Genomic DNA, 25,257 nt, shown 5'->3' on the forward strand with positions numbered 1-25,257 from the left:
TTTATTAATGTTGACCTTTCGGATCGGGAGAGCGGAGTCGAGGAGCTTCCTCGTGAGACCGGCTTAACTCAACAGCCACTGAATGGAAGTTTGTAAGGGAGCTGGTCGATTGGACCCATGTCTTGCAGGGATGTTGATGTATTCTTAAAAAAAAATAGTTATTTCATCATTTTAAGCTCTTTATAAAGAGGCTTTAGAAGGAATAGAGTGAAGGATGTTGTTGATGTAAAAAAAAAAATAATAATAATGTTTTGAGTTTTGTGCCACTTCAGTCACAAGATGGAGATAATTAAATAGGCATTCCGGCCTTAAACGACAGTTAAATGTTATTTGTCAGCTTATTTGGTATTCTGTAGCACAGTATTGTATCCCTCAACTTCATTGGTTTGACAGATTTTATGGTTTTATATCATTTTACATGTTTTCATTCATCTGTGGTTTCTTAAAACACAGCATACGGAAATTTATCCTACATCCACTGCGAATCCCTGTGTTGTCAACCAATCGTGACTGCTGGCCTGCTCTTACCTCGGTTGTTGAATGAAACAAGTTCTTTTTTTCCTTTTAGCTAAAGAAAAGAAACCAAACTAGATAAAGTATCTTTAGATACTTTATAGTAGAGTAGATACTACTATTGGAAGTATCTACTACGCTGGTTATGTCACTATTCTCAATATAAATCATGATGTTAAACCAGTTAAAGTGTAGACGTTGGGCATCTACATCCAAAAGTACGCTGTGAAGCCTAAAAGTTGAGAATTTGTCCTTTTCAACTTGCACTATAAACTAAGTGATTCAGGCTCCAAAGATTTCAGCCTCAGTCTGCTGTGCCATGTTCTGCTTGATTCGTGTTTGTTCTAAAGCAGCCTCAGCATTCAATGCATTTGCACTAAAGATTCTTGACTTGATAAGCATCGGATTTGTTGCCACATTAGTGAACAGATGTCACCAAAGCTTGTGGTCTTACCCCGCACACCAGCAGACGCTTCCCTGGCCACAGAGAGCGTACAACTTTTCAGGGAATGAATTAGACGGTACTGAGAAAGGTAAACACTTCAGATGCTTCGCGCTGGATACATTTGTCGGAGGATCTCGATGGTTTTCAAGTTATGTAGTTCATCATGGTGGATATTTTCATGTGTCTCTTTTTAGTTCCCCTTGCTTCCCCACTTCTTCCCATCTCTCTCTCTCTCTCTCTCTCTCTCTCTCGGCTGGCTTGATGATTTATTGACTGGAGGTATTTGAAGAAACTCTGCGGCAGAAAGCCACTTGATAGACTCTCCAAGCGGTGGAAACAATTTCAGGCCAACTTCACAGATAATTAGGCACTTTAGCTGGCAGACTTGATTTCTGAGAGCAGCGCACCACAGCCCCTCATATTAACACCCCTGCACTCGGCCCATTCTGGTCACGGAGAGAAAGGAGCAGTGGAGGACTTCATGCTAGCTGCATTCAGCATCTCCATTTTGTGTATTGGGCTAAAGCAGCAATTCAACTGAAAATGACATTTGAACAACATTTGTCTCCGTCCCCCGAATGTAGTCAGTTAGCCAAGACATGTTTGGTGTCTAAAGGTTAGCTACAATGCTAACACCGCTAGCTAATGCAGTCTTAATTGCACTCTTGAAGATGATGATTACTAAATTCAGTTAAAAAATGCAGTTCACAAACTGGTCAGTAGCCATGGAAACTATGTATTTCAGGATTGCTAGAGCTGTATTGGTGGTTATAGGTACTGGTAGCATTTTATTTATATGGTCCAGTGTTGCTAAGGTGTTGCTACGCCATTGCTATGGTATCCCATATGTTTGCTAAAGTGTTGGTAGGCTGTTCACTATGATATCTCAGGTAATAGTAAGTTAAGTTAAGTTAAGTGATACTTTTTTGATCCCACAACCGGGGAAATTCCACCTCCGCATTTATCCTATCCGTGAAGTGAAACACCACATACACACTAGTGAACACACACACTAGGGGGCAGTGAGCACACTTGCCCGGAGCGGTGGGCAGCCCTATTCACGGCGCCCAGGAGCAGTTGGGGGTTAGGTGTCTTGCTCAAGGACACCTCAGTCATGGACTGTCGGTAAGGTATTGCTTGGCCATTTCTATGTTATTCCAGGTGGTTGCTAAGGAGTTGTTAGGCCATTGCTATGGTGTCCCAAATGGTTGCTAATATGTGTTATTACATATGTGAGTATGCAATGTCTGTGAGGGCCAGAAAAAATGTCTCACAGTACGTGCAGTCGGTCCCAGAAGTGTTCAGTAAAAGCGATACAAAAATGCAGAACAATGAGACAAAGCCTACTAAGTTGACCTTCAGAATAGAACCACTTTTAGTTCTATGAAGAACCTTTCTGTTAAAGAGCCCGTGATAAAACATTTAACCGTTGCTTCACTTGATGTAAACATGGTGCCAAAACATTCTCTAGAATGAGATTCCCTGGATGTATCTTGAAGATGAGAGGAACTTTTGGGACATCACATTATGCTGTCTAATGCAGTAGGAATGAAGACACCTGATGTTACTGCTGATAAGTTGAATATTATTTTTGTGTTTATTAGCCTCTACATTAGCTCTTTCTTGGTGTGGTGAGGATTGCCCAGCATGCTGGGTATTGTAGTGAGAGAACATTCCCAAGCAAAAACACAACAACAATACAAAACTGTGACTTCTGTCAAACAGATGAGGCCAAGGCATGTGATGCTGTGCTATAGAATGTTACATAACTTGAGAAATAAAAATTGAATACTAACTTTAGGCCAGATTACTCTTTTTTTTGCAAGCCATCCATTAAAAAGGTCTTGAGAAAAGCAAAGATGTTTCTTCTATTCTTCTAATAGCCTTTTATTTTTGGCACCTTCCCACTTCATAAGCATGTCAACAGAAAAAAACCTATTTACATCCATTAACAACTCTCTCTTAAGCTAACTTTAACCTGTTTCTGTAGATGTTCACAATGTATTCAGCAACATCAGTGCCCATATTCCATCATCTCTCTGCCCTGGCGGTCTGTTCGGGGCAGTTTACTATTCACAGATTCCTAAACTTTGTCTTGTCCGAGTTTGAATAATGCTGCGCTGTGCCAAGTTTGAATTCATGAGTAATTGCTGTAATATGGCTTGATTTTACGATTTTTTTTCTTGTCTAATATATGTATTGAAAGCATCTTGAGGTAATACATTTCAAAGCACCCCAGAGTCCTTTATTATCCAGCCCTTTGTAGCAGCTGTGCACTAGCACTTAATGAGACTGCAAAGCAATGAAAGTCAAAGTCAGCAGCATTGGGGGCTTTGTTGAGAGCGTTTTGCAGCAACACGCAACGTGAGGGAAGCTGAATTAAACAGTGGTTGTTATCTACTCCATTCACATGTGTAAATATGCTGCGATAGATAGATAGATAGATAGATAGATAGATAGATAGATAGATAGATAGATAGATAGACAGACAGACAGACAGACAGACAGTAGGTAAGTAAGTAAGAAAGAAATAAAGAAAGACAGACAAAGAAAGTAAGTAAGTAAGACAGAAAGAAAGAAAGAGGACGAACAAACAAACAAACTTTATTGATCCCGGATGGAAATTGCAGTGTGTCAGTATCAAGACATATAATTACGCATACTTACATAAACTATGCAGAAAAATACAAAATAGAAATAAATCTAGACAGAAGTTAAATTACTAGAAAAATCAAATAAAAGTAAAAGTGTATCTATTTACATATTTACATGGCATATTCTTACACATACATATAGACAGATTAGCTGTATTTACAAGACAGCAGGCACTGAGTGGTATGAGGTAAACTAAACGCACATATTATAGACATGACTAACTCTGAGTTGCATCAATATTGTAGTGTAAAGTGCACAGTGAAATGTGTAATTGCAGTAATAGTTGTGATATATTGCACAGTGCGTATTAGTAGAAGAGGATGTGATGTGGTTCAGCACAGTTCAGACAGCAGGAGATCAGTACCGTCTCTGCAGCAAGGAGAACTGTTGTAGAGCCGTGTAGCAGTAGGTAAGAAAGATCTCACACGGCTCTTTAACATCGCGAGAGTGGTGCAGCTCCAGTCCAGCTTGTTGTCTAAGTGCACACCCAGATATTTGTAGGTCCTGACCGCCTCCACATCATCACCATCAATGGTGACTACTGACGAGGCAGGTTTGGCCTTCCTAGCACCATCTCCTTAGTCTTATTAATGTTCAGCGTACACCAGTCAACAAAGTCCTTCACCAGCTTCCTGTATTCCTCCTCCTGTCCAGTCCTCACGCACCCCACAATGGTCATGCGTGGTCGCCTGCGTGAACACTGGTGGTTCAGCAAGACCATAAAAAGAGAAAAAGAGGGAGATTGTCTATGAGGAGCCAGTGGGTGTGTGTGGGGGGGGGGGGGGGGTTGGTTGGGGAGGGGGTGTTAACTGAACATGGAAATTGACACCATTGGCGTGCTCACTCCCCCTCCCCCCCAATAGTTCCATTACCTCTCTAATTTCATTAATGGGCTTTGGAAAAGCACAGAATGTCAGAGGTAATTAAAAGATAAGGTGAAGCAGTAGAGACCACAACTCCAATCCCCTCCTTTAGCTGAACCAATAAACGTATCTGTATCGTTCCAAACTAGTTACACAGAAAAGCATCCGCAGTGCTCTATACCATATCATATCATATCATGTCGCGGATTGGAAGGGTGAACATGGCTACTCTGCACCCTGGTGAATCACAGAGGAGCAGGAGTTACACCTATTAGGGAAGAAAAATCTGGTAATTGTTTGTGCAGCTTAAGCGTTTCATAGCAACTAATGTCAACCAATCCAGAAAGTTATAGATGTTTATTTCAGCGTCGGTTGTTCCAACATTTGCTGAGGTAAAATAACAACACAATGGCCAAAAATCAATTGTTAAGTTTATAAAGATTTATATTATAATAAATTTGATGATGAACGGATGGTTAAACATGCATTAGATAGACGCACGGTTAAATAAGCAGATCGTTGGATGGATGAACGAATAGATGCAAATATGACTGAATGAATGGTTAAATGGACTGATGAATGAACAGAAACATTCATGAATGGATGAACTGATAAATGCACATATGGGTTGAAATGAATAAATGAATGGATAGATAAGTGGTTAGATGAAAGCATGAATGGATGTATTGATGAATGGATAAACAGTTGAATGGGTGAGTGAATGCATGGATAAAATTGAAGCATTAATATACAGATGGACAAATGGATGGGTGGACGGACAAACAAATAGAGAAATGAATAGATGAACAGGTGCATGAGTGGATATGCAAACGGTTAGATGGATATGGGTGAAAATGGATGAACGAGTGTGGGATAGATCGATGAATGGGTGAATGATGAATTACAAATGAGAAAGATGTAGGAAAAGAAAATGGATAGAAGGAATAATGGCCATTAATGGGAATTAATAACCATAACATGGTTAAATTGATGAGTGCATGGACGGATATGGTTGGATAGATGGATATGGATGGAAACGGATGGATTTGAATGCATGGATGGATATAGAGATGAATGGGAAAGGGATAAGCACAGTTTACTTAGAACCATTTGCTGTGAATTATACAGGCCTTACCCCAGTGATGACAGTAGAACACTGAAGGCAGTACGCTTTTACTGTAATCTCAGCAATGCTGCAGTGCTCAAATCCCAGCCCAGGTCAGCTTCTAACATGCATCCCAAAGGCACGATACAAAGCAAGTCTTGGTGGAATTCAAACAGCGCAGGGTCAGCACAAAAACATACGGCTACAGCAAGCCACAATATTTCTGTGCTTGCGGGGAATTTGACGGTTGACCCAGAAGAGCTCCTTTTGCAGGTTAAGAGGAGAAATGAAAGCCTTTTTCTTCCACCAGATGAAAGAGAAAGCTGCAAAGGCTGCATAAGAGAAACAGGGGCTGAGTTTGGAGGCAAGCAAAGCATTCCCCCCTTGACGTGGACCAGGGGTGACACACCATATTGCCTTGCTGCCATAATTATGAAATATGGAATATGACAGGTGCACAACGCTTGTCAACACTCATGATGCATAAACAAACGGAATATTAGGCGAGTACCTTCCATGGTAGCCTTTGTAGGGAAATACACAGGCTCTTTAAAGAGAGCGAAATGAGAGGCTTTTCTCGCTGCGTCTGGCTAGGTCCGTTTGCGCGAGTCACGTTTGACCCTGAAGACGATTATGAGTGAATCAATATTCAAAGTGCATCATGTACAAAGTGTATCAAAAACGGCGGCGACGGAGGGGGAAATGTTGACGGGCCCGGCAGTTGGCTCCTCTCCCTCCTCGCTTTATTCATCTAATGAGCGCCATCAAGTCGAAAAAGAGACACAGAAGAAGCGCTGTTTGCTCCGATTTCTACTCCAAGGACTCTTTCCCCAGGCTAATGGTGTACTGTTGCTCACATTAACATGCCGTCTTTTCATGAGAACGCTCATATAACTTCATGTTTGAGTACACATGTGGCCTGCAGTGATTTGCAGCTCGAGTCATATCATGGAGAACGTTGAGCGTCCTCCCCAGACAAGATACATTACATATAAACTAAACGCGATTTATAGATTCATGCCTTCTAGTCTCTTATTCAAGGCCTGTCATAACAGAACGGTCGTGATATCGAGATTATTTACACAGTGATATCACAAAGCTAGCTTATATTTAATGGTTGTTTGAACGAAGCCATAAAGGTTCCCTGAAGAGCCTGTCTTGAAGATCATGAGAAACATTTAATCTGGTGTGTTCAAACTTTTGCTGGTACTGTACCCAGCCTTTGAGAGGCATGTGGCCTCTTGATTGGTCCTTTAGGATGAAGCAGAGGTGTTATAGTGGAAGTAGCCCCCCCCAATTCTCTTCCTCGAGTTTCTATCAGCAGCTTCTGACAGGAGCAGAGCTGGAGACTCCTGCATCGACTCCATCTGTTAATTAAACCTCACTTTGCCTTGATGAGATCTACATCTTGACTGTCAGTTGGTCAGGTGGACTGCTGGTGGTTCTCGTATATACAGAGATTTCCCTTGTGGCTTCACTGCATTGGGGCATGAGGATGGCCCTGGTTTTCGGGAGTGAAATGTGAAATGGAGGGCAGGAAAGGGACAGAGAAGGGCACAAGATCAGAAGGCAGTGAGGATTACTCACCTGTGGTAATACAGCTGTAAGGGGAAAGAGCTTTAGCCCTTGAGCTTAAAGTCTGCTGACCGCTCCTCACACACTTACTGGACAGAAAGGCTGCTGAGAGCTTGGATATGGTCTTTGCTAAAGTGGTAATTTAGCAGGTTGCCGATTGATTTGCTCGTCTTATCTTAGCTAGTTCTTATGAGGCACCATGTTTACAGCATTACATTGGCGAATTAGCTAGGCTAACTAGCATCATGTAAACTGAATGCCTACAAGCAACTCTATTTGAGATTACTCAACAATTTGACATGGTCAGAGGCAAGTGTGAGATGATTTAGGTGTGCAGATTGCACACTGTTGATCATGTGGCTAAAAGAATGATTTATTTTAGCCTAAAAGCTCCAGCATAACATTAAGGAAGCAAGCTTGCAACACCAGCAGTATCTCAAAATAATGACTAATTTCCTCATATTACTCACTTACAGTCTCAAAGTAATGACAAATTTCTCAAATGATTGAATTACTACCTCAATATAACGCCTTTTATTCTTGGCTTATTGACTTTTTGCACATTTACTGGTGGACTCTTAATAATGTCAGCTTTTTTTAACATTATTATCTTATCACTTTGACTGAATATCTCAGAATACCTTACTTTTCTCAACATTTTAACTTAATATCTCTCAGAGCCACATTTTCTCAAAAGTGTGACTTGCTGCATCATAAAAATGAGTTACTTTTCAAGGAAGAAAGAAATATTTTAAGAAAGAAGTCTTTATGATGCTGTGTAATTGAGAAAATAGGTCACTGTTTTGGAATTCTGTGTCCTTGTTTTGGGATTCTGTGTCAACATGTTGACATACTGCTGTCAGAAATGGGAAAGGAGAAAACACTGTGATTTGGGCAGAGTATGTTTCCCATTGTTTCCCAGATATGGTCAGAAAATATTAGTCACAGTTGCAGAGCAACATGATGATAATACACTTAACAGCTACCCCACCGAAGAGCTAACACATGAACTAATTTACTGTAGGTTTTCACACCTAACAGATGTGGACGTTAGCAATGAATTTATCATTAGTGCAGTATTTTGGGTTGTGTTCTTGTGTAATCTTGGCATATGTACTGATCAAAAGGCACAACGCAGATTGCGATCTATGAGGTTCTTTTTCCCGATGCTTTGCTCACAAGACGCACAAACAGAACCCCCGTACTCATCTGACGCAAAGCCATGCAGATAATTTGTGACTAAATGTGCTGAATTTATTAATGAGTCTTGGGGGAGTGTTAAAAGTCCATTGTAGGATGCTATTTAAATGGCACTCTAATTGGTGGCTGTTCTTCTGGGTTCTTTAAAATAATAGGCTCACATGAAATGAGTAAATTTGGCCGTGCGTTTGACAGTCCTTGGGAATGGGTGTCCCATCGGCCCACTTTCTTTGTGCTGAAGCCCCCCGCTGTGAGCGAGTCCTTGAGAGGGGAGCTGGGAGGGAGTCAGAGAGTCTAAGTAGGGGAAAAAAAAGAAAAGGCTTCAGTGATGTGCGCATTAGTCCGACCTAGCAAGCACAGCGCACATGCTAATGCAGTAATTGTTCATTATTTGGCTCAGCCAGTAGGCTCTGACTTTACACTGCAGGCCAAAAGTTTGGAACCAAGCAGTCATTTATCAAGGCATTAATTGACTATTCAGGCTCCGCCCACAAATGTGTTACTAAGCTGCTGTTGGGAAGTTGGACAAGCTTTACAGAACATTGGTAAAACTCCTAGTCAACCTAATAAGGATTTGTAGTACACATCAGTTTTGTGTTGACAAAAAGTTTCAATATTTGTATGATGTGCTACACAACGCTATACTTTCCTGTTTAAAATGCTGAGCCTCCGACTTGATCTATGTTGTTGTAGCTGATAAGTTTGCCCCAATACTAATGTAAGTTTGATTACGTAACAAAAGAACTAAAACCGATTGATCCTAACGGTGTGAATCCTAATTTGTGTTATTACTGGAAATTACAGTTTTAATTTCAAAGTATTTGCATGAAACAGTCACACATGCCACATGTTGATATTTTCAGGAGATCCTAGGCAGTTAGGTAGGTCATTGTTTACGTTGCACATGCTGACGGCATTTGGATACCTTTATGAAATTGGTTAGCGTCAGATCAAAAAATTGACTTGCATTTCCGTTTATGGCATCCTGCAAGAAACAAAAGGCAGTGCAGATACCTAGGAAGAAAATACTATGATCATTTTCATGAGTGCTAGCTTAGTGTTCGTTTGAGTGCCTCACAAAGTGATGGGTCTTCAGTGGGTGAGGGACAGCCAGTGGAAGTTCGTTCCACCACCTGGATGCCAGGACAGAAAAGAGGCTTAATATTAATCTTCTGTGCATCTTGAATGATAACGAGTCAAGCTGAGCAGTACTGAGTCTGAAAGACTATGGATTAAGCTTTGACCATTGCCTTTGGGTTGGGAGGGGCTTCTCCATTGTTGGCTTCATAGCAGGGTTTTAAATCTAAAATGGGCAGCTACAGAAGCCAGAGAGGGGGACGCAGCAGTGGTGTGGCATAACAATTTGATCAGTTGTGAAAACCCACTTCGCAGCTAAAGCCACAAACCAAATCCAAACAGTATGTGAGGTTTATGGAGAGCAAACGGTAAGATTAAGTATCAGGATAAGAAGTGGGCCTGGGGTCTTTTTTTGCCAAATTGACCCTACAGTGGCATGTTACTCCAAAAATTTGTATGTGACATAAAATGTCAGGACATCACAAATTATGGCATGAAAATGATCTGTAATGGTAACATGATACTGTAGTAGTGTGTTTATGACGCATGGTTTACATATCATGCTTTACGGGAACTTAGAATGAATTTCCACACAGTTGAAAGGCTTCTTTAAAAATGGCCAAATACACCTAAAGTTAATCTGCTGTCACATTCTCAACTCATTGGTTTTATTGTACTTGATTTTTATTGTATCTTTATAGTGGTCAATATAGTACCCAATCAGTTAGATGTGCTCTAACAATAATAATGAGGCTTGGTGATTAATAAATACATGAGGAGTAAATAGGCTAGGAGAAAGACACACCCAATATGCAAATGAATGGAGCCAAGAGCCAATAAAATTTCTTCAGCTGCTAATGGCAACAGACTGAACTGAATTCTAATGTTAATTCAACTCAAAGATCCAGTTTGTGTAGAGCAAATCATCAGAATTGCTCCCCTATGCCAAAAAAGTTGGTAACACTTTCTATGAATGTCGCGTTTTTAAACATCTCTAAACACATTTATAACATTGTATAATGTATTCATAAGGTATTATAAACATGGTTATACATTTTATAAAAATGAATTACACTGACTTACGCTTTGTAGCCATGTTTACTATACATTATGAATTGTTAATATAATGTATTAAAAGTAATGTTAGTAACAAGTAATACTGTCGTGGGGGCAGTATTGAACTGGCCCTGTGACCGGAAGGTTACCGGTTTGATCCCCAGTGCCGACAGTCCATGACTGAGGCGTCCTTGAGCAAGACACCTAACCCTCAACTGCTCCCTGGGCACCGTGGATAGGGCTGCCCACCGTTCCCGGGCAAGTGTGCTCACTGCCCCTAGTGTGTGTGTATTCACTGGTGTGTATGTGGTGTTTCACTTCACAGATGGGTTAAATGTGGAGGTGTGATTTTTGTGGGGTTAAAAAAGTATCGCTTGCTTACTTACTTACTGTCAATGCCAAAGAAGTCAGTCCCAGCTTGGAGAGCATAAAGACAAATAAAGTTTATTTACACCCTGAGATTTCCAATATTTTATTTCTCACTGCTGGGGATGTTGGTGCTGCTTTGGGGCTTCAGCCCTGAACATTCAGATGCTCCAAAGTGCTGTCGTTGTAATTTGTTCCTTCGCTCGTTCTAACGTCAAGCGCTGGAACCCTTCACTCTGTAACATTACACTAAAAGATTTAAACTCTGACATCTGAAGCCTGTAATGAGCTTTATTGTGGATGTTTTAGTGTTTCAGTGAATCCTTCAGTAAATCCTTCAGCTTGAAGCCTCACTCTTAACACTGGAGTGGAGGAGGCTTTAGTCCAGTATGCTTCACTTCAAGAGCGGACAAATACGACTTATGAGCTCTTATGTGTTATGAATAGTACGTATAATGTATTATGTTCACAATTCATAATGCATAATAAGAATGGCTATGTGTAATGTTATGAATATGTAAGGAAGTTCCATGAGACTGGAATAGCCTTGCTCTGTTTTCTTTTGGCTGAATTAATGCGTAAGATACGTAAATCCTTACAACACTAGTAGGTATGTTTTATAAATGGGTTCGTTGAGTTAATTTGATTGTTGAGTATAAAGTGTAACCTTTAAATGGTTCTTGTGTTTCGAAGCCTAGAAAATAACCATACAAACAGTCTGCAGAATGCCAGCATCAGCTTTTAAGGGTCAACCTAAAAATAGGCATTTTGGCAAAAACTGAGCTGTGCACTCTGTTTTGTCCTTATGTAACTAGTGTAATTACACAATTACAGCAAAACAACAGTTAATGAATATATTAGTGTATTATCTCTTGCGAAAATACTGCTTTCAAACTATTGGCCTGAAACGCTGCCGGTTCAGCAAAATAAAGCAGAAGAGGCACATAAATATTCAGCCGGGGATGAGAGGCAGCTGCTCCCTCAGTCCAGTGGGTGGACGATGAGAGCGGAGATAGGAACACTGAGGCTTTCTCTGATGCCGTCCTGCTAAAACAAAGCCTAGAGTGTTTTGGTAGCTTCTTTTCCACACTGAAGTGCTGTGCTCCTTCTGGGTTAGTTTGCTTAGAAAGACCCCACCCCCGTTCAATCCCCGTCTTCTCCCCTCCGATTCATCCCTTCATCCTGTCATCTCTGTCTAAACTACACCACTTCAACTCTTAAAGTGCAACATCTGTGAGATGACACGCAGCTGTCTGCTCGAAACATCGCTGCTGCTGCTAGAGCCGCTAAAATCCACGTTACCTCGCACTGAATGCGTTAAATCAACGTCAGGAGAGCGAGAAGAGACTGTTTTGCTGCCCAGATGTGGTTGCCAGCACCACTGTGAGTAGATTAATGTGCTGCTGAATGGATGATGGCATGACATGTACTCTTAAAAATAGAATTGCCAGAAAGAGTTCTTTGGAGTGATGCCATCGTGGAGCCACTTTCCCCTGAAGAAGCTTTCAGTGGATGTTTTCGGAAGAACTATTGTTGAAAACCTTTGTAAGGTTTGAAGAACCACCATGTCATGGAAGGTTTTTCCTAGAACTGTGTGTCCAAACCTAGAACCATAAGGATACTGCATTCTGTATGTGGTGAGAGTGGTGGCATGGACCAGTAGGCAAGCTGACTAATGTAGGCACTAACTAGTGGATACATCTCACCACATAGTCTTTAAAAAATCAGCACACCTGCCATTCTAATTTACATTGTGGTGTGATTAAAAAAAAAAAACACAAGTCTGTCATTGGTCAGTTTGCATGTCAGTCAAACGGCCCTTTCCTGTTAAAGTAACCGATTCTTGGCCACACCAGAATGTAAATTGCACTTGAGATAAACAAGCAGAAGCTTTGTCGGATTCTGGACAGAAAAGCCCAATATCATTTCATGTCAACAAGCTAAGCTAACTAGCCCCTCACACCAGTGTTGAAGTAGTTTTTAAAGTAAGACCCAGTTCAAAGACTAGGAAAATCCCCTTTTGATGATGTATCTAGAAGGTGGAAGGAGAACTCCAGTTGCTTTAGAGTGGGTGGTTTAGAGGAGGAGTGTTTGGAATGCCTTTATTTCCAAACCTAGAGCTAGCAAATAAATGAAGTCATTTCATTTGAAGCTCACAGATGAAGCTGACATTATTGCTAGGAGGCCAAATATCTTGTTGCTGTACAACTGTGGTAACTATTTTCTAACCATCATTACAGTGAGGAGAATGGATTAATCAAATGACATAACTGATTCATCAGATGAAGACGATAACGAGCTGAAAGCTAAAGTTAGCAAGAAGCAAGGTAGCTACCTAGCCGTCTGCCGCCGTCCGCAAAGTTTGGGCACCTCTGATATTTTTTGTTGATTTTTTAAGTTGAAATAAGTTAACACATTCGGTAACACTTTATTTGAAGGCTACCTACATAAGGGCTTCATGATGCATTCATAAGCACTCAATAATGTGTTTATGAAGCACTACTTGAACATTTATTAAGTGCTTATGTCGGTTCTCGCCACCTGACGTAAGATGTTTTATGAAATAAATGACATTGTACTGACATAATATGAATAAACATTGAACATATTTACATCTTTATACATATTTAAAACACTATGCATAACGATTTATGTCAGCATTCTTAAAACGACATTGTATTGATATCATATGTGGTTTAAGAGAGGAGAAGAATGACATGAAGCAAAAACAATACTTCACACATAAACCGTAAAAACAACCTTTATGTATTCATCCCTTTTGGTTCTCTGTCATAATCTGCCTTCTGATGTGATAGAAAATTGCATCCATCATCTTATCCATGCCATGGAGGGAAGAGGGGGGTGGTTTCCAGGCGTATTTCACCTGATATCAATACAGTGTCATCTTCAGATTGCTGACATAGTTATGCATAGTGTTTTAAATATGTTTAAAGATGTAAATATGTTCTATGTTTATTCTTATTATGTCAGTACAATGTCATTTATTTTATAAAACATCTTATGTCAGGTTGCGAGAACCGACACAAGCATATAATAAATGTTCAAGCAGTGCTTCATAAACACATTATTCAGTGCTTATGAATATGTTATGAAGCCCTTATGTAGGTAGCCTTCAAATAAAATGTTACCACACATTCTCTATAGAGTACATTCTCTGCACTTTAATGCACACTTACATTTAGTAATATAGCAAATTAATAGAAATCTTGCACTAAAATGCACAGAACAATGCTGTTCTTAAGATTCCTGTAGAGGATGTCTTTACATATTTCCACACAGATTTCCACACAAGTCAACATGTAATTTGACCAGTTGTTCAAACTTTTGCCTACAGTTATATACTTTGTAGGTTTGGTTTCTTTTCATGCCTGAATGGTCAAACAGTGTGTCTCTTTGATCCACTTTGTGCTGAATTAAGGTAAAATTGCTGTAAGATTTTGTTTAACGACTGAGGTAAAAGGTCCACTGATGCTAGCTTGGTTGTATGTAATGACCTATAGATCAGTGGTTAGTCTAACAGTTGCGATTGGATGACACCACAGGGATTCACAGTGGTTGTATGGTGGGTTTGCCTAAGGCATGATGGGTAATGTAGTGAGAAAACATTGATAAAGAGCAAAATGCCAAACTAATAAGGCTGATGAATATATCGTTGCACTACAAACACAACAAATGAGATAAAATAATCATAGTTTTAGGCCAGATTGTCAAACCAGGTAGCCACATAGCCAAATTTGGCGCTTTAGACTTGCAGTACTGCAGTGGCTAAAATGTCGTGTTCATTAAATGTGTAGCTCTTTCCAGCTGTGGCCAGAGATGAAGACCAAATTGTGGTATCAAGATGGTTGCCAGTGCTGTTTTTATCGAAACAACCGAGTTTGGAATTATTTAGACCCATTTTCTTTCAATTAGACAAAATATGTACAATGTGTATTTCAAACAGCTTGTTTTCCTTGAGAAAGCTTCTCTTAGCAAGGCGTTTTGTCTGACGCCAGTGCCGCAGTGCCAGCGCGTGTGACATGGATGGGTTTGCAGCACGGCCTACGCTTCGGGGCAAATTTCAAAACACAGATGGTCGCTCTTGCTGGCAGAGGGTTAGAATAGCCCGGGGAGAGAAAACGTTTGTGTACGTTTCAGCGCAAAAGAAGAGTGAGAGAAATACGAGTGACAGCCGTCGGCCGGGATTGAACATACAAACAGCAAGATCGTAATGAAAACGACAGCGCTGCGGATTCCACACATACAACACACAGCGTCACTACAGTACACAGTATATAAAGCTGCTCTGCAGAGATGTTAATAACATAACCTTTATGAAGAGAATGTACATAGACAGTGTACAGATGTCAGACACCACCCTCCATTTATTGAATTTCTAGTCCAAATGGTCATCATGTACAAGTTGGTTATTGTTCAGGAGATATGCCTCAGAAGATTAGAGATGGGATAATCCACTTGCATAAGGAATGGAAGTAAAAACAGGAATCCGTCCATCCATCCATCCATCCATCGGTCCGTTTTCTAAGCCGCTTCTCCCTCAAGGTTGCGGGAGGGGTGCTGGAGCCTTTCCCAGCGGTCATCGGCCGGAAGGCTAAAAACAGGAATATTTAGGAGAATTTAAAAATAATTTAAAGATACAGAGAAAATACATAACAACTGTGCGAGACCTGGTGGACCACCAAAACTGTCAGTGGATAAACACCACAAGAATATCTGTTGTTCTCAGAGCAGTGGACTGGCAACTCACGAGCCCACCAGCATTAAAAGTGTTTGGGATTATTTGGATTGTGAGAAGCAGAAAATGCAACCAACTTCTAAGACTTCACTTTGGAGCTATGGAAAAATAAAAGCCTGAAAAGAATAAAAGCTGGAATGGTGGATGCTAAATACGGGGAAAAATAACATCATTTTCTGCTCTTTTTCCAAGAAATCTGCACTTAATGGCCGTTTTGACTGGAGAGTCAGTAAATGGAAAGGATGATCTCAGCCTTTTGCACATTGTTGTACATCACAAATATCAGCAGTACAAGCAAATTCAAAACCTACCTGTAAACACAAATGTGGGTTTGTTTGAAGTGGAGAATCTGCACTTGCTGCATCAAGCCATAACTTCATAATCTAACAAAGTGTGAGAACAAATTGAGGATAATGTAAGGGGAGGCATTTTTAAGGTTGTGTGTACTGTGGTGGTGCATGATTGTAGGTATAGAACAAAGCCTATTAGTTCCCACTATGCAAACATGATTCATAGGCTTTGTATTGTCAATTAGCATCCCGTTCATTCAGGCAAAATGAGGCTTTTGATCTGGTCTGAATCCTGGGTGCGGCTGTATAAAGAGAATAAAGAGCGTCCCTATACTGTTTGTTAATTAGTATTGATGACTCTCTTTATATTGACTAGAAAACAAGGCTAAGCCGCATCGCCGTGAGGTCAACACACACATGTGGAGACTAATTCAATCAGCACACAGCGAGCCCTCCATTTCACTAACACAATTAGATGCTCTGCAGTGCTGGATGGGATTGGGATTGACCGTAATGACCACCAAAATGAAAGTGATCGTCTGATTACATACAGCTTTAGTAGCAGCTCCAAGAATTAGATTAGTCAAAATCTGCACTTTAATCATGTTGAAATCACTGCGTCTGTCTATTCTGCGTCTAATCAAGCTTTCTGTTTATGTCTTAATGTTTACTTGATGCGGTCACTTCTACTTTAGTATTTTGTAGATAAGAATTTTCAGAAACCACGTAAGAATATGTGCTGAAATATAAACGTGCGTAATACGATAAAATGTGCACCTGGCCTTTTTTCTAATTTAACCACCAGTGTGCTTTTTTAAGTGTGAAATTTTGTTGACAACTCAATGTATTTACAGTGTTTACATTGTTTTTAAAGCATTTACAGTGTTGGATATGTTTTTCAATGTTAGACTGATGTTTTACAGTGTTTACAGAGTTAGATCTGTGTTTATACGGTTAAACCAGTGTACAGTGTTTACAGTGATAGATTGGCGGTTGTACAGTTTTCACAGTGTTAGGCCAGTGATTTTAGAGTGTTTACAGTGTTAGATTAGTGTTTACAAGGAAAAACTACTGGACAGTGTCAACCTGGTGGTTTTACAGTTTAGGCCAGTGTTTTTACAGTGTATACAGGGTCAGACCAGTGTACAGTATTTACAGTGTTAGACTGGTGGTTTTACAGTATTCATAGGGTTAGACCAGGGTTTTTACACTGCTTACAGTCTTAGATTAGTGTTTACAGGGTCAGACCAGTATACAGTGTTCACAGTGTTAGACTGGTGGTTTTACAGTATTCATAGGGTTAGACCAGGGTTTTTACACTGCTTACAGTCTTAGATTAGTGTTTACAGGGTCAGACCAGTATACAGTGTTCACAGTGTTAGACTGGTGGTTTTACAGTATTCATAGGGTTAGACCAGGGTTTTTACACTACTTACAGTCTTAGATTAGTGTTTACAGGGTCAGACCAGTATACAGTGTTCACAGTGTTAGACGGGTGGTTTTACAGTATTCATAGGGTTAGACCAGGGTTTTTACACTGCTTACAGTGTTAGATTAGTGTTTACAGGGTCAGACCAGTATACAGTGTTCACAGTGTTAGACTGGTGGTTTTACAGTATTCATAGGGTTAGACCAGGGTTTTTACACTGCTTACAGTGTTAGATTAGTGTTTACAGGGTCAGACCAGTATACAGTGTTCACAGTGTTAGACTGGTGGTTTTACAGTATTCATAGGGTTAGACCAGGGTTTTTACACTACTTACAGTCTTAGATTAGTGTTTACAGGGTCAGACCAGTATACAGTGTTTACAGTGTTAGACGGGTGGTTTTACAGTATTCATAGGGTTAGACCAGGGTTTTTACACTGCTTACAGTGTTAGATTAGTGTTTACAGGGTCAGACCAGTATACAGTGTTCACAGTGTTAGACTGGCGGTTTTACAGTATTCATAGGGTTAGACCAGGGTTTTTACACTGCTTACAGTCTTAGATTAGTGTTTACAGGGTCAGACCAGTATACAGTGTTTACAGTGTTAGACGGGTGGTTTTACAGTATTCATAGGGTTAGACCAGGGTTTTTACACTGCTTACAGTGTTAGATTAGTGTTTACAGGGTCAGACCAGTGTACAGTGTTCACAGTGTTAGACTGGTGGTTTTACAGTATTCATAGGGTTAGACCAGGGTTTTTACACTGCTTACAGTCTTAGATTAGTGTTTACAGGGTCAGACCAGTATACAGTGTTCACAGTGTTAGACTGCTGGTTTTACAGTATTCATAGGGTTAGACCAGGGTTTTTACACTGCTTACAGTCTTAGATTAGTGTTTACAGGGTCAGACCAGTATACAGTGTTTACAGTGTTAGACTGGCGGTTTTACAGTATTCATAGGGTTAGACCAGGGTTTTTACACTGCTTACAGTGTTAGATTAGTGTTTACAGGGTCAGACCAGTGTACAGTGTTCACAGTGTTAGACTGGCGGTTTTACAGTATTCATAGGGTTAGACCAGGGTTTTTACACTGCTTACAGTGTTAGTTCAGGGATGTCCAGTCTCATCCGCAAAGAGTGGGTGTGGTTACAGGATTTCATTTCAGTCTAGCAGCAATACAACTGATTGACTTGCTTAATCAGTTAGTCTTCAAGCAACTGATAATGTGTCCTCCTACTTTGTTGGGATGAAAATCTACAGCCATGCTGGCCCTTTACGCATAGGATGCAGTGTTTGACCATTGTTTGACCAGTGTAACTGACAGTATTAGACCTGTGTTTTTACAGTGTTAGACTAGTGGTTTGCAAAGAGCTTGCAAATGTTCATAAACTGCCGTGGGTTCACTATAACAATACAAAAATACAGATTAAAAAATCTGGAATCTTTAAAAAACAGATATTTCAGACTCCAGCGAGCAATGTTCTGTTTGGGTTCATGTTCTTTTGATCTTGCATTTATAAAAGTTATGTATTTGTGAGCAGGTATAGACTGTGCTTAACAAACTCTGACTTACCCTGACTCCTTCTCTCTAATTTGCCTCTCTGTTTAGGAAAAGGGCAATGTGGCTGTGATCTTCAACGTGGGCACAGACGACATAAACATTGAGGAGAAGTCTAAGTTTGTGAACGATGGAAAGTACCACGTGGTGAAGTTCACAAGGAGTGGGGGTAATGCCACGCTGCAGGTGGATGACCTGCCAGTCATTGAGCGGTACCCCACAGGTAAGAGCCCTGCAGCTGTTATTCTTATTCATAAGCTCCAACTATTTAGGTATGAGCTGTTATCCATCAGGCATAGGTTTAGCACAGCGATGGCAGTTGTTTGGCAGATTTCTGTCACTGTTTGTATTTGTGCTTTTATATTTCTTTTTTATGCTGTATATGTAAAGATGTATAATCATGCAGTAGTTCTCTACATTGTACATCTGTCAGAAAATTGTTGATTGCTAGGGCCAAGTTCTGATTTGGGGGTGCTTAAGCTGCTTAAATCCACAGATATTTCAAGATTGCACCACCACTTTACCCAAAATAATCAACTTCACTTATGCAGAGTTGACCTGTCTATGCTCTGCCATGGTTTCTTAGCTACTGTCACAAAGTTGGACAGACTTTACAGAATGTTTTCAGAATTTCTGTACAAACTAATGACCATAGCAGTCATGATGCAAAAGTCTGTTTCTGTTCAAAATACCTAAAAGAGAACGGTCTGAAAAAGAGGAAATATCCAGTGAGCGGTCAGTTGTGTGGACGAAAATGCCTTGTTGATGTGAGAGGTCAGAGGAGAATGGGCAGACTGGTTCCAGATGATAGAAAGGCAGCAGGAACTCAAATAACCAACCAGAACCTCAGAGGAACAAAGAATTAAGGCAGTTCTGAAGGCAAAAGGGGGTCCAACCTTTTACTAGTAGGGTGTACCTAATAAAGTGGCCAGTAAGTGTATGTGTGTGTAATATATATATATATATATATATATTGTAATGTAATGTCATATATATATATATATACTGGCATTACAGCAGAACTAAAGATTTATTAAAAAGGGTTTTATATAGTACCAAGACTGACTTCTAACAACAGTAAAACCCTTTTTGGTGCTCTGCATATAGTTAAAAGGTTCTTTAAAGAGCCAAGCGCTACAAAGTCTCCATTTAATCATACAAAGAATGATTTATGCATTATAGTGGTCCTTTGAGTGTTCATGGTTCTATATATAACCATTGCTTTTACTAAAGAACCTGAAGAATTGAAGAAGCCTTTTAAAGAGATAAAATATAATGGACTTATAATGCCATATAGACCAACATCATGGCAAAGTACCCCCCCAAAAATACTTACAAAAATAGTATGGCTCTTTTTGGTGCTAATTAGAACATTTTTAAAAAGATTTAAAAAAAACAGTTCCCAGTCATAGAGAGGAACCATCTAACCATGCATTTTTTAAGTTGTCACAGTTCCCGAGTTCCTCTTTTTTCTAAATAACCCTTGAGGGACCATGTTTTAAGTGGCTTAGGAGTCTGACAGAAGAGCTATGAGTGAAATGAGATTGCAAACTATACCACACACCACCTCACAGACCTAACTGACCTTTCACACTATGCAAAATAAGCATCATTTGAAATTAATAAGGCACTCTAAATGCAGGTATTCTGAGCTGCGCAGTCCAGTTTCTCATTAGGTTGAAAGGGGTTTTTGCTAACGTTCTGTTAAGCTTGACCAATCTCGCAACAGTAGCTGTGAAAGAATGCATCTGTGGGCGGAGCCTGGATAGGTCAGTTGCTACAGAATGGAAAGCTTTCCTCATTCGTTCCAGTGCCACACGCCTCCTAATCTGCCTGCGTACTGTTTGCAACAACTTGATTGAGGTGTCATCAAGCAACACATTCAGCTACTTAATGCGTCAGCCAGGTGCTTTCAGCGCGCAGTGTGAAATTCCAAAGTCCGTCAGACGGTATTCACAGCACACATGCGGGAAGCCGCACTAAAAACGCAGTGAGCAGCAGCTTCTTTTTATTAATGAACGAGTGTTGACTGAAGATCGCTGAAATTGGGGTCAGTGGAGATGATGCAGTACAGGCTGATGTGTTGGCTTATTGATATGAAAAAGAGGTCAATGAAATATGGCCTTCAACTGAAATTTGATGTTACTCAAGTGAAAAAACGTTGGAAGTCCCAGTTGAACTCCTAGTGGAACTCAAGTTAGACCCTTCGCTTTCTATTTTTTGAGTTTGAGTAAGAAGCAAGCACATGTCCGTGTACATTTCACTCACCAGAAAGCTTATTTGCCTATAAGCAGTGATACTTAGTCACTAGCAGTCGATATGGCATAGTGGATAATACTGCTGCCTTCTGCACAGCAGGCTGGGGGTCAATTCCCATGCAAGCTCACCAAGCCATAGCAATAAGGGTCTTTGGGCAAGACTCCTAACTCTACCACTCCACCTGCCTACATCTGTGACATGATTAAACTGAAAGTCACTTTTGATAAGAGCATCTGCCAAATCTGTAATTGTAATCTTTTTCGAATATATTGGAGTTGCCATGTATCTTTTTCATTTAGGCAAGAGTCTACTAATTAAGAGAATACGTAGCCCTCAGGCTGGTTGCACCAACAGGACTTGTGCATGGTCTTTAATAACTTTATTTTTACTGCTAAAAAAATATTGCTGAAACCGAAAAGCCTTAGCACAGTTTGTATTATCCATGTGTAATGTTGACAAGATGGTTGTTGAAAATTTGGACTGTACAGGTCCATATTTTTGCTAATGTGTTTTTTGAGAGCAACTCAATAAGTTTCTAACTGACACTTTGTGCAGCAGTGCTTGGCCAAGCAGGTAGCTAGACTACCTTGCTCAAAAACTTTGAGAACCTAAGTACTCAATTTCCCCAAAACTTCCCATTTTGAATTACTTCTGGAACCTTTGGCACCCGAACAATGGAACTGTGCTTTTTCCTTTTGCCTTTGGTCCAGAGATAAAGGTTCCAGTTTTGTAGTTTTGGTACCTGCTCAAGATTGATACCAACAGTACGTAATGGTCGCTGCAAGCTGAAACAACAAAGTCGTGAATTTTTTAATCTTCCAGGTGAGAAAAAAGTCACCAAGCACAAGAACACAACACAGTTGGAATTATTACTGTGTAAAAAGTTTGCTATGGTGACATAAGCGAGCTAGAAAACTAAATGCTATTAGCAATTATTCTATTCTAGCATGCAGGGTAACTAATCAGCTGAATTACATTTACATTTACATTTATGCCATTTGGCTTACACTCTTATCCAGAGCGACTTACAATTTGATCATTTTACACAGGTAGGCCAAGGCGGTGTTAGGAGTCTTGCCCAAGGACTCTTATTGGTATAGTGTAGGGTGTTTGCCCAGGTGGGGATTGAACCCCAGTCTACAGTGTAGAAGGCAGAGGTGTTAACCACTACACTATCCCAAGCACCATTAGACCATTAATTTAGTATGGTAAAAAATAATTAAAGGACAGTTAAAGTGGCAATGGTTGTTATTATAAGAGTCCCATGCAGGTGGAAAATGAACTAGAGTGAGAACCCGAAGTTGTTTTGGTTTCTCTTTGGTTTCTATATGGCCTAGTTGGTGCAACTACAATATCTAAAAAATGCTCTTGGCTGTGACCGACTGAGCAGGTAAGCCAGTCTGGGATACAGCCTGTTGGTCCAACCAGCCCCTATTGTGCAGTAATAGAAGAAACAAATGGATAGGAAATGGAAGACAGTCGGAGAGAGTACCTCCGCAAAATTACACACTTTCATTTCAACAGTGGCCACATTGCTCTGTTCATTCGGAGAAAAAGCGTGAGAAATTTTAAATAAAATACTGTGCAAAGTCCAGTTGTGTTGCAAGTTCTAATTCTAGTATATGGACACAGTTTAAAAATGCACTAACGTGTAAAGATATATTAACATATACCATCTACTCCATCAGGGTATCACGAAGGTGATTGTAGCTGCTCATGTGGCGTTCCACAATTATACCAGCACATATTGCTTTGAAGTCCTTCCAAAAGAGCACAATTATAACCTGCTCTACAATTAATATCATTTACATAATAAAGTGCTCTTCTGGCCTTGGAAGCTGCACAGGGACTTATGGGATATGTCGAAACCAAGCCATGTCAAAATGCCTTGGAAACACTGATCCTTCAAGAAAACTATCCTATTTATATATTTAATGGCTGGAAATATATTTATAACTGAAGATGGCTCGACATTTCCATTTCACCCATCTGTTTTCTAAGGAATTTAGTGTTCCTGCTACCTGATGAAGGTCCTGCACAGATTGAAGAGCTGTCGCTGGCTCAGAATAACCTCATTCCAGGAGAATAAGGCCATGTGTGGACTTTTTATAGCTATAATTGCTTTTTCAAACTGCTTGCTAGATGATGCCTGCTGGCGTTTCTTGCCAGTTCCATAATACTGTCATTAAAAGTAAATAGAAATCCTCAACAGCATCAGCAGTGCTGCTGTTTTTTTTTTTTTGTTTGAAGAGCTGACTTTTTCTGTAGATGCTCAATAGTAGGTGGTTAGTCTGGTAGACTGAGAATGTTAAATGACTAATAAGATGCAGTTATGTCCATTCAGGAAGAGAAAGTTTTACAAGCGTCCAGTTTAAATGGTCTAAAATGTCCTTAGATCTACAAGAGAAGAGTATTCAAGTGTCATGCAGCCGTATGCCAGTCATATGAAGATAGATATGGATTCTTCTAACCACACCTTTACCTATATTTGTTCTTAACTGACTACTCAAAGCCTAAATAACCAAACAGAGGACATGGAATACAAGGTGTTGATTTCAACTGGATTACATTGAGAAGTTCTTAAATAATATTCTGCACCCCAAGTCAAGACTTGGCCCTAACTTCTGAATGGCAGTGCTTAGGTTTTCTTGGTTCAGTAGTCTTTTAACATGCCAAAAGGTTTTGACAAAAGCTTCAAAGAACCAAAGTTATTACTTTCTCTTTATTTGATGCCCACTCAAATGCAACAGGTTCATTTCCATCTCTGGCACTTCAGCTTATTATTCATAATTTAATGAGTTATGAGTAATCACACATTGGACATCTCAGTGGATCTATTTTAGGGCCTCTGTTGAATAAATGGTTTCTCTTGGATATGAAATTGTTGATGTAAATGAAATGATCATGTATTTCCTGTGATGTTCGAGGACCACCGTTTCATTTGGACGTATGTATTTTTCTCATATATTCAGTCATTAATATAAAACTTATCCATTTGTAGCTACTGGACATAAGAAGGCATTATGCATCTCAGTGTCTTAAGCTACTTGAGAATCCACCAAAGGTGGACTTGATACACAGAAGGTTTGGAATCGCTTGTTATATTAATAATTGCTGTTGCTTTATTCAGTAATAAGTTACACAGTGTAAACTGGAATACTACATACTATAAGCTAGACACAGAGGCCTGCTGATTTACCAATAATTCTGCATAATTAAATCATTGTGATGTTAAAGTGATTCAGAGTGGTTTGATTTGAAATGCTCTGTTGTAGAGAAATGTATTGAGCAGTGGTGATAGACACCAGAGTTTAAGGCCTAACAGCTCCTTCACAGAACGTTATTATATGAAATGGTTATGAATACATTGCCTGATGTCTGAGATCATGTTTTATGATAGTTTTGAGATAAAGGTTTGGCCTAAAATTGAAAAAATACATTCATGATGGAGAAGCCGTCATCGTCAAAGGAAACCTGTCTTGCAGTTTACTCACTCGTCTTTAGCAGGTTCAAGATTTTCTGCCAGGGGGAGCTGTTAGCACTAAATTAGTTGTGGATGCTTCGCATCAATGACACTGTGTCCTTGTTTCCACTATTTTATCGCTATAAATGCTACGTGAAAAAAGCTCTCAGGACACATGTTGGTTTACTGGTCATAAAATGTTTACTGGTAAATAAAAATGCTTTATTGGTAGGTGTATTTGTTGTGAACATTATGACCCCTGGTTCCTTTCAACACCCCTAGTTTTTGCATTTCACACTAAAACACTCTGAATGACTTGTGTGTCAGTGATTACATTAAGCAGTGAGAGGATTTCCTCGTAAATGTTATTAAATGATAAAAATGTACTGTAATTATCTCTTTATAGTCATTTCTTGAGAGGTTTTCAAATGCAAGGCACTCTGGACATTCATTTCATTATAACCTATTCTAACTTCATTCTGCACGTGTCCAGCATTTTCTTATCTTTTACAGATTCTTACAAATGAGCTGAGCCCTATGAAGCTGTATAGTAGTAGCATTTGAATGCCCTGTAATTGTAAATAAAAGCAGTCAGAACAAAACCTTATATTTCCCTTTTTGACAGTTTAGCATGACCTAAAAATGCCA

General features: G+C 39.8%; 1 protein-coding gene across 26 annotated transcripts in view; it reads left to right on the forward strand.

Moving 5' to 3' along the window:
* The window catches only part of LOC108443646 (neurexin-1a-like), a 537,123-nt gene that overhangs the window by 409,024 nt on the left and 102,842 nt on the right, over positions 1 to 25,257 (forward strand). For all 26 annotated transcript variants that reach the window (XM_037532641.1, XM_037532643.1, XM_037532657.1 and 23 more), the window contains one exon: positions 18,939 to 19,110. In XM_037532641.1, coding sequence (XP_037388538.1) covers positions 18,939 to 19,110 — 172 coding nt within the window. The remainder of the gene's footprint in view (positions 1 to 18,938; positions 19,111 to 25,257) is intronic.

Source organism: Pygocentrus nattereri, chromosome 22 (genome assembly GCF_015220715.1).
Source record: "Pygocentrus nattereri isolate fPygNat1 chromosome 22, fPygNat1.pri, whole genome shotgun sequence".
Classification (NCBI taxonomy): Eukaryota; Metazoa; Chordata; class Actinopteri; order Characiformes; family Serrasalmidae; genus Pygocentrus; species Pygocentrus nattereri.